The sequence below is a fragment of the Bison bison genome, unplaced genomic scaffold (assembly GCF_000754665.1).
Source record: "Bison bison bison isolate TAMUID 2011002044 unplaced genomic scaffold, Bison_UMD1.0 scf7180017864527, whole genome shotgun sequence".
In the NCBI taxonomy this organism is placed as follows: Eukaryota; Metazoa; Chordata; class Mammalia; order Artiodactyla; family Bovidae; genus Bison; species Bison bison.
This window is the reverse complement of record NW_011495078.1, coordinates 11,698,038-11,707,681: the sequence shown is the minus strand read 5'-3', so window position 1 is coordinate 11,707,681 and position 9,644 is coordinate 11,698,038. Positions and strand designations below refer to the sequence as shown.

The 9,644-nt window shown below is 46.8% G+C and overlaps 1 protein-coding gene across 10 annotated transcripts in view; it reads right to left on the bottom strand.

Annotated features, from left to right (window-relative positions):
• Positions 1 to 9,644, bottom strand: part of DOCK9 (dedicator of cytokinesis 9) — a 254,190-nt gene that overhangs the window by 72,642 nt on the left and 171,904 nt on the right. For all 10 annotated transcript variants that reach the window (XM_010831496.1, XM_010831500.1, XM_010831501.1 and 7 more), the window contains exons 39-43: positions 9,063 to 9,178; positions 2,193 to 2,330; positions 1,889 to 2,071; positions 247 to 360; positions 11 to 126 (exon numbers count right to left, since the gene is read on the bottom strand). In XM_010831496.1, coding sequence (XP_010829798.1) covers positions 11 to 126; positions 247 to 360; positions 1,889 to 2,071; positions 2,193 to 2,330; positions 9,063 to 9,178 — 667 coding nt within the window. The remainder of the gene's footprint in view (positions 1 to 10; positions 127 to 246; positions 361 to 1,888; positions 2,072 to 2,192; positions 2,331 to 9,062; positions 9,179 to 9,644) is intronic.

Genomic DNA, 9,644 nt, shown 5'->3' with positions numbered 1-9,644 from the left:
CAGGCTGTACTGGAGGTCCACCAGCATCTCAGGGTCAGCCTCGTGCTCCTTCATCTGCGCCGTGGCCATCAGGACTGTGCGGATCCTTTTGGTCAAGTCCTTCACGTCCGAGGAGAAGGTGGTGTGCTGGAACAAGGGTGGAGGGAAGACAGGCTTTCAGCTGTGATTTGTCTGTCTGCGTGTGTTTCCCAGATGATAAGGCCGGGTCTCGGGGGGTAAAAAGTAAATCGGCACAGGGCCACCTACCTTGATGAGCCTGTCACTGTTGGCGCAGTTGTTGATGATAGACAAGGACTGCTGGAACCTGGTTCCCCCGATGCCAACAACATCTGCTATCAGCTGGCTGACTGAAATAACAATCTGAGGGACACACAAATGTGAGCTAATCAATTCACCTTCACGTGATGCCCCTGGCTCGGCCTCTGACTTTGGTCACGGTGTGCATGGGGATGGGGCAATGGGAAGCCTGCGAGCAGGGGTCGCCCCAGTGTGGGAAACAGTGTCTGAGTATTCCCCTCCCACTTCCAAGAATTATTCCAGAAGGTGACTCTGCTCTCCTTGCGTCTTTTGTTTGTATAGCAAAATGGTGACGAGGCAAGTGTAGAGGAATGAGAAGCATATGAGCCCATGTCACTTGGATAATTACGGATCACCTTCTCTAATAGACATGGAGACCTTATTATTTACTTCTTTGGTTTTGGCTTGGATTTATATGGGCTCAGTATTCAAAAGTGGATGACCCTCTGCATTTATTATTAAAACATGTACATATTAACCATGGCATGGGGGAATCTGTCTTTTGGGGGTCTATATTAGCACTGCCTTGACCTAGTTACTCAACTAAACTGTGACCTGTCCCCCCATCCTGCACCACAGCCAGTACTAAGTACTGTCACCAAGTACTGTTAACACAGTCTCCTTTTCTTTCTAACCTCTCCTTGACCCAGGACTCCATCCTCTCTGGCCTAGACTTGACATGGTTTCCCCAAGGTCTTCCGAGCTCAGGCCTCGACTTCCCGATCCTTTCTCAGTCTGGAGTCCAGGTGATCCCCCTGAATATGCAATGATGCCTCCACATTCTCAACCCTACTGTCTGGACCTTCTCCAGCTCCCTGGCTGGCCCCTTTCTCATCCAGGGCCTGGAACATGCTCACCCCCAAGCCCCTGTTCATCTTTCAACCCCCCGGGAAGCCCCTGGCCTGCTCCTTGGTGCACTGAAATTCTCCTGTTACGGCCCTGGGCACGTGGCACAGAAGCCTCGCGGTCTGCCTGTCCTCCGGGGATGACAACACCCTGTCCAGGCCAGGAGAGGGTCCTGCTTTGCTCCCGGCACCCAGGAATCCTAGCATGTAGTTTGCAAACGATAAATACTTGTTTTCAAAAAGGAATAAGTACAGAGACAGAGAAGGCACTCCTGTGTGTTTGTAGAAAAAGAGGGTCTACAGAAATACCTGAGCCCCTAGTGTCAGGCAGTTTACAGGATGGGGAATTTGGCGCATTTTAACTCTGGAGAAATGGCAGGTGTGTCGACAGATGGACGACAGAAAGGGACTACTTTGGGCTCTCTGTGTCTTACCTGAGATGTTTACTGCGAGGAATCCTCTCATGGGTTCTGTACGTCCTAACTCAGCCTAATTTCAGTCAGTCCAGAACTGACTCAATACTTAAATGTCAATTTACCAACAGAGACACATCCTGGGCCCAAATCGTACAACGTGGAGGAGGAAATTAACCAAACCAGTAAATGTGACATTTGAGCTTTCTGTCTTGCTGCCAGACCGTTCAGAACTCACACTGAGGTAACTTGGTAAACGTCGACATGCACGGCCTTCCTGCGGAAGCAGAATTCCACAAGGCACACGTGTCCTGAAAGCTAAAGTGCACGCACCTGCAGGTGGGTCCGGACAAAGGACTTCTTGCCGGTGTAGTCGAAGTTGTTCCGCATCAGGAAGTACAGCAGCTGGGAGGCCTCGGTCCTGATGGAGCTCAGCTTGGAGTTGCAGCACTTGAGGGTCTCGTAGCACAGGGCCGCACACATGTCCGCTCTCCCCTCGTAGAACGTCGAGGGAAACTAGATGGACACGAGGAAGCAAATGGGCCCAGAGAGGTTAGTTAGCGCCCCCTTCAGCCCCGGGGGGACAGAGGAGAACAGGTGACAATCGAGGACGACCTCCCCTGATGAGACCACGTACCTTATAGATCAGTGACCTTAAGGCGGTGAAGACGTGTTTTAAAGCCGTTTCAGACTGATGTTTTTGAAGAAAACACAGGTAGACGTCAAAAACTTTCTTCATGAGGGGATTATGTCCATGGTCAGCCAGGAGCTGGTTCTTAAAATACAGGAGAAGAGCCTGGTCAGTGAGACATGCCAGACATCGCTAACAGGTTTCATATAACTGCCAGCCTCAAAGGTTACATTTTCCAGGTACTAGGACAACTTATAATTTAAACAAACTTGCCAGAAACCTTCTAGGAGAGCACAGAAGTCTCCTGTAGGACAAATAAGCTTATCAATAAATTTATGCTTTTATTACTAAGGGAGGGACTAATTTTAAAAGTTCACAGCAAACGGTGATATGGTTTAAAGGACCACAGTATCTCAGTATTGACCGGGCTTCATTTATTGACTTATTTTTATTGTGCCCAGCAACTGATACAGAGGTAAGGTTTGTGACACCTCAGTTCCAGCAGAGAAGAGTCGTTACAGGTATCGGCTAATGAACGGGCTGGAAAAGTACTGAAGTGAGGTCTATGAAACAGATACCCTATCAGTGACGGCTGGGTTTTCTCGCCCACCGCAGGCTCTCAGGCACTCTGTGAAGCCATGCGTCACCCACCAGGCAGTCTGGTGAGGGCAAAAACGCCCAGGCCTTGGTCAGGCACTGTTTCTCAGGTGTGCTTTCCAGGTGGCACTAATGGTAAAAAACCTGCCTGCCAAAACAGGAGACCTAAAAGACGTGGGTTCGATCCCTGGGTTGGGAAGATACCCTGGAGAAAGGCATGGCAACACACTCCAGTAGTCTTGTCTGGAGAATCACATGGAGAGAGGAGCCTGGCAGGCTATGGTCCACGGGGTCACAAAGAATTGGACACGACTGAAGTGACTTAGCACACACTCCTGTGTATGGATTTGCAGGTAAACCAAGCCTGGTCCTTTTCATCCCTGAAACAGTGACCCTAAAACTGAGCTGCTGTGAAGACTTGAGGTCAAGTATAAGAAGTATCTGGGCTTCTCTGGTGGCTCAGACTGTAAAGAGTCTGCCTGCCGTGCAGAAGACCTGGGTTTGATCCCTGGGTTGGGAAGATCCCCTGGAGTAGGGCATGGCAACCCACTCCACTATTCTTGCCTGGAGAATCCCCATGGACAAAGAAGCCTGGCAGGCTACAGTCCATGGGGTTGCAAACAGTTGGACATGACTGAGCGGCTAAGCACACATAGGGAATATTTGATCCACCCTCTGATTTGTTCGGTAAGTGGCAAGAGGGCCACCATTAATTTCTTCTCTTTGTTTTTCATGATTTCCTCCCACCAGCAGCAAATCCACACTGATTCAACACCGCGGAAGCCTGGCTGGCTAAAACGCCCAAAGATTGTTGAACACGTACAGTAGACAGACGTGTTGCCCAGCTAGAGACCAGCATGTAGCCACGACACGTGTGTGACACTGGAGACCTGCCTCTTCAAATACAGACAGGCCCATCAAGAGAAAGGCGTGCTTTTGGGAGAGTGCGTACATTTTGCAAAAGTAGGCAAAAATGATTGTCATTAAAAAAAAAAAAAAAGTCCAGAGGCCAGTACCTGAAACCAATCTTATAATTCAGTGAAATGAGCAGAAATGACTTATGTCTGGCCAGTTCTGTTGCAGAGCAAATTATAGCTGAAATAATAGTTTTGAAATTCACCTCATCTTATTGTTGGAGAAAAAGTTTAACTCAAGGAGTAAGTTTTGTTTTTATAGGTCCAGTGACTCACAGGTGTATTCACAGCTGGTGGACACCTGGAATCCTGTGATCTTTATATCATGTAATACTGAGATACAGCATTGAATTCAATTGTGTGAAAGAGAAACAATTTAATGAGCAGAAAATGTGACTTAATTAACTGAATATGATGTAATTCTCAACCACAAGCAGCTGTTCACCAACTAGAAAAAACAAACAAAAAAAGAGGCTGCTTTCAGTGTTCGGGGAACTGCTTACACGCTTTGCTGTTTGTGAGCAGTGCTCTTCCCTGGAGCCGCAGCCCTTCCTCATTACAGCTGGAGGAAGGTTTGCGTGAATCTGGATGTGAGCTTTTATCTTCTCAGCACTCTTCTGGGAGAGATGGTTCGTACAAAAATGGCGAAGACCTCTGGTCTTGTTCTGAACTGGCCTGTCTTCAAGTTCTTACCACTGGAGTTAAACTTCCTTTCTCTCTCCTCTGGTCAAGGTTTTTGCTTCCCATTTTTAGGATTTAATCTTCCTGGGCTCTGATCGCAAAAGTTGCTTGAAGAACGGAGTAAAAACTCACACCAAGATATACATAACTGCTCATTTAAAGGGGTGAAGGGCTTTTCATCCTGAATACACCCCAGTTTACCAGGTACCTTCCTATTTTCTTCTGTTTGTGTGTCTCTTTCTTTCTCATTAGAAAGTAACAGATACTAAACATAAAAATCTTTGAACATTCAGAAAGACCCAGAGAAGGGGGGAAAAAAGGCAAAACAAAAATCACCTTCATTTTTCCATTTATAAATAGCCACAGATAACAATGGAGGATCTCATTTCTACCTTTATCTCCTTATAGATGTTACTGAAGATGGGAGAATTTCATTGAGAAAATTAGACGAGATCTTAGAACAATAAGAAAGACATGACGCATTTCTAGCAATAAGGTGGAGCAGAGGTTACAAACAGTTCTCAGGAATTGTCTGATGTGGATTCAAGTTTGTTGTCACACAGCCTCCTCAGAGAAATGGGCCTTTCAGAGAACGAACATGCAGTATCAGGAATTTCTAAAGAGCCATGAACAGGATAACAATTTAACCCTTGAATACCAAAATGAGATATCTGGAACTGTGTTATTTAAGACAGCTCCGTTCTTCCTAGGCATATAGCTTTATTTTCGTTTAAACACTGATTATAAACATCTAGTTTAGAGAAGAGCTGTCTCTGTTACATAGGCTCGTCAGTCGCCGAGACAACCTGAACCCCAGGCTCACGGCTGTGTAAAGCAGACCCCAGTCTCCCTAGCTGACCCCCGCTGTCCGTGTGCTCCCCACCCTGGCCATGCACCGCAATCCTTCTCAGCACGACCTGGTTCCCACCATGCACCTCAAATCAAGAAAAGGCACCATGTGGAATTGCTTAAAATATGTTTTTGGATTAAATTTGTAAGTATATTGAAAGTATTATCAACTATTTAAAGGTTATCATTGGTTTGCAAGTGAAAGTTGCTCAGTCGTGTCTGACTCTGACCCCATGGACTGTAACCTGCCAGGCTCCTCTGTCTGTGGAATTCTCCAGACAAGGATACGGGAGTAGGTTGCCATGCCCTTTTCCAGGGGATCTTCCTAGCATTGGTTTGGGACTGTATTAACAGACATTTTAAAACAGCCAGACAAGTGGTGTATTTTTCTGCATATAACTACCCTGGTTTACAAAACACATCTTTTTATGAATTAGATAACCCATGTGAAAGTGCCCACACAGTGCCAGCATCTAGTCGGTGCTTGCTCATTTCCTTTTTTCTGTCTGGGAGGTCATTCAACTACCTCGACACTCACCCAGCTTAGTTCCTTTCCCCCTCCACCCCTCTGCCCCATGCACACGACTGACTTAGCAGGGAAGAAGGGCTTGACGTGTCACTTCTCATCCTCAATGTCCTCACCTGTAAAAGGGAGAAGAAGCTCTATGGGCTAGGCTATAGTGAGGACTGACGCTGAAGACAGAAGGCAGTAAACAGCAGGAAGCTAATATAATAATAAACTGGGATTCAGGGCTTAAATCTTTTCAAACATTTCCTCTCATTTAGAATGTGATTTCTTGATTGCCTTCGGCAACTTATGAGATGTGGTGATTTAAGAGGCTCAGTAATGATGGGGATCCATTTGTCGAAGATGACTATCTGCAAACAATTATGTCAGCTAACTCAATGTAATACTTTAATTTTTCTGATAGGCTCTGCGTGATGCTTCAGCTGAATAAATATATACATAGGAAGATCCCAGGGCCTGCTACACCAGTGGGCCTTGTGGACCTAGGCTGGGTACTACTGCGAATCTACTGCTTGCCACGACATCCTTTAAGGCCATAAGATTCGCCCATCTTCCCATTTTTTAATGGGTGTGTATATGTGTTGAGCTTTAAACAAAGATTTTTGCAGAGAGGCATACAGACCTTGATAGAGGCCACCTCAGCCCAAAAATGCAACCTTGCCTGTGTGTCTGAGGAATCAGATCCTTTACTTTGAGGACCAGGAAGGCATGAGCACAGCGGAAAGTGCTTACTGCTAAACTAGAGTCAACATTTGAGCTCCTGCTGCGTGCCAAACACAGGGTAGATGTTTCTGGGTACTTCATATCAATTCCCGACACAGTAGGCATAACTGGCATGTTCTAGGGAAGGAAATCGGGGCCCACAGATGTCAAGGAGACCTGCCCAAGGCCTAACGTCTGGCTAACGGTGTGGCTGGGGCTTGAAGCCCACAGTGTTTCTGTACAACGGCCTGATCCCATGTGTCCTGGAGCCCGGTCTGTATCAGCAGAGTGCTCGGCCCTTCCAGGGGTCATCTTGCTGTAACTTACAACAGCCTGGGAGGCAGATCCTACTTTTTCAGTCTTACAAATGAGATTATCTTAGGTCTGGAGACATGAAGTGATTTTTTTCAAAGATGGTCCCCCAACAAACGTCACAATCAGTCATCAGAGACCATCAGATGTTGTTTCTCTCGAGTCAGAACCTGTTAGTTAATTTAACAGTGGTCAGACACTGGAGACCTGGGAACCTTGACCAAGGCTCTTCTTTCATATGAAGCAGGTGATTTAAAGCAGGCTGTGCAGTAGTAAGGAAACCGTCACTGACCTCACGACACTCCCAGACCACACCTGTGCTGCGTGTGCGCTCACCTGCCTGTGGGGCCAGACCACACCTACTGGGCAGCCCTGGGGCTTCCTGCTCATTTACACGCTGGGGCCCAGGAGACAGAGGAAGAAAGCGTCCCAACTGCTCTTCTGACCTTACAGATGCATCTGAGCTTATCAGCTAGCATGGATACATATGCACGGGGCAAATATATTACAAATTTCACTGCCTACTTACATAAGAACTGTTACTTAAAAATCTCCGAAAGAAAACAGAAAGAGGCTCAAAATGTGGTTCTAGTACAGCAGTGGTCCTCAGCCGTACTGTTTACGTCTCACTCCCAGGGTTGGATTCGGTCAGGCAGGACCCAAGAACCTGCACCTCTAACAAAGCTTCAGGGCCTGCAGCTGCCGCCAGCTGGGGGCCCACAACTGAGAACCGCTGGGGTCAGGCTCCACATAAGACACGGCTGCCCCCATCCTCATCCTAGGGATTCACCATTTCCTCATCTCTCGGCGGGGTTCCTAGTGATGACACTTCCTGGGGACATGGGTAGCAAGAACGCTAAGAGCAATGGTAAATTATAATAAAGCCATGTGATGGCCAGTAACTATCTTTACTCTGTGTAATAAGGGAATGTGCTTCACAAGAAGACGAGTACAGAATGCCTTTGGGTATGTTTCCCAAATTGCCTTGCAAATAAACATGCTGTTTTCATATTCAGAGAATATTAATACTAACTCAGTCTCCCTGAAAACCTAAGCAGTTACTGAGCAAGAATGGGAAGGGGTAGGTCCCCAAAAACGAGAGTGGCTGAAGAGACTGTCTTTACCTGTGCGAATGTGACTCACTACAACTTAAAGATAAGACCAAGACCACTTTTTATTCTCTATGCCTGAAATGTTTTCTATCACTTAACTTAGTAACAGATAAAAAAAATTGAAAATGTGAACGTGTTTTTACGTATTGCTCCTCTACGTATGGGCTGCCCAGGTGGCTCGGTGGTCAAGAATCCACCTGCTAATGCAGGAGAAGTGGGTTTGATCCCTGTGTTGGGGAGATCCTCTGGAGTAGGAAATGGCAACCCATTCCAGTATTCTTGCCTGGAAAATACCATGAGCAGAGGAGCCCAGCAGGCTACAATCCATGGGACAGCAAAGAATTGGACAAAACTGAGCATACACCTCTACATATAAACATTTAATTTTAATTGCTACCACATTTGGATATGTTTAAAGACAGTGAAGGCAGAAATGCCTGATTAGGCTCCTGTATTTATCATCCTTGAAGGCAGAGCAAAGCCACGTTCTGGTAAATGCTTTCATCTGGCCAAGGGTTAACCTCGCCAAAGCCTGTGTCCACCAGTTGCAAGCAGGCAGCACACTCTGACCAGTTCAGTTCAGTTCAGTCGCTCAGTCGTGTCCGACTCTTTGCGACCCCATGAATCACAACACGCCAGGCCTCCCTGTCCATCACCAACTCCCAGAGTTCACTCAAACTCATGTCTATCGAGTCAGTGATGCCATCCAGCCATCTCATTCTCTGTTGTCCCCTTCTCTTCCTGCCCCCAATCCCTCCCAGCATCAGAGTCTTTTCTAATGAGTCAACTCTTCGCATGAGGTGGCCACAGTACTGGAATTTCAGCTTTAGCATCATTCCTTCCAAAGAACGCCCAGGACTGATCTCCTTTAGAATGGACTGGTTGGATCTCCTTGCAGTCCAAGGGACTCTCAAGAGTCTTCTCCAACACCACAGTTCTATTAGCATCAATTCTTCGGCGCTCAGCTTAGAGTTAAGCTGTACTATATTTCAGGGAATTGGGGTCATTAACTGTGGAATGCTTTCGCTAAAGGAATTTAAGGATTAATGGCTTCCTTACAGGGGCAAAAGCAGTTGCTGCAGTAAAACTGCAACATTAAGAAGTTCTTGCTGATTCAGCTAAATAAGCAAAAAATGAGTTTCAGAAAGGCTCTGACCATGAACAGCTGTTCAATACAAACCTTAAACGCCAGTGTGAAGAGAGAGAGGGTGTCCAGCGCCGTCAGGCACACCTCAGTAGCAATATTGGCTTCAAGTAACGACTGGTGGAGAACGTCAGCGTCCGAGTGGCCATAGCCTGCATGGGTCATAACACAAGGTCACTGTCGGCAACTGCAGAGCACAGGCTGGCGGACAGTATAGTCACAGTCAACTTTTGATTATTTTCAGAAGGCTTCCTTCAGGGCCTTATCTCCCTGTTGGCCTTTTTTTGGTGGGTGGGGAAAAGGGGGTACTAATAATGTTTCCATTCCATTATGACTCTTTTCCCACTCTGGACGGGGAGTAACAGCAACAAGCATGCATTGTGCACTTGCTATGTGCCAGCCACAATTCTGTGAACTTTACACGGATCATCTCATTAATCCCTCGGTAGCCCTGTGAAGTGTGTACACTTATTAAACCCATTCTGCAGGTAAGGAAATGGAAGCACAGAAGGGCTAAAACTTGTCTTAAGTCACACAGCTGGTAAACAGGGGAGCCAGGACTGCTACTTGGACTGGAGTTCACTCAATTGAGCCACTTGTCTGAGTTGTTAAGGATGG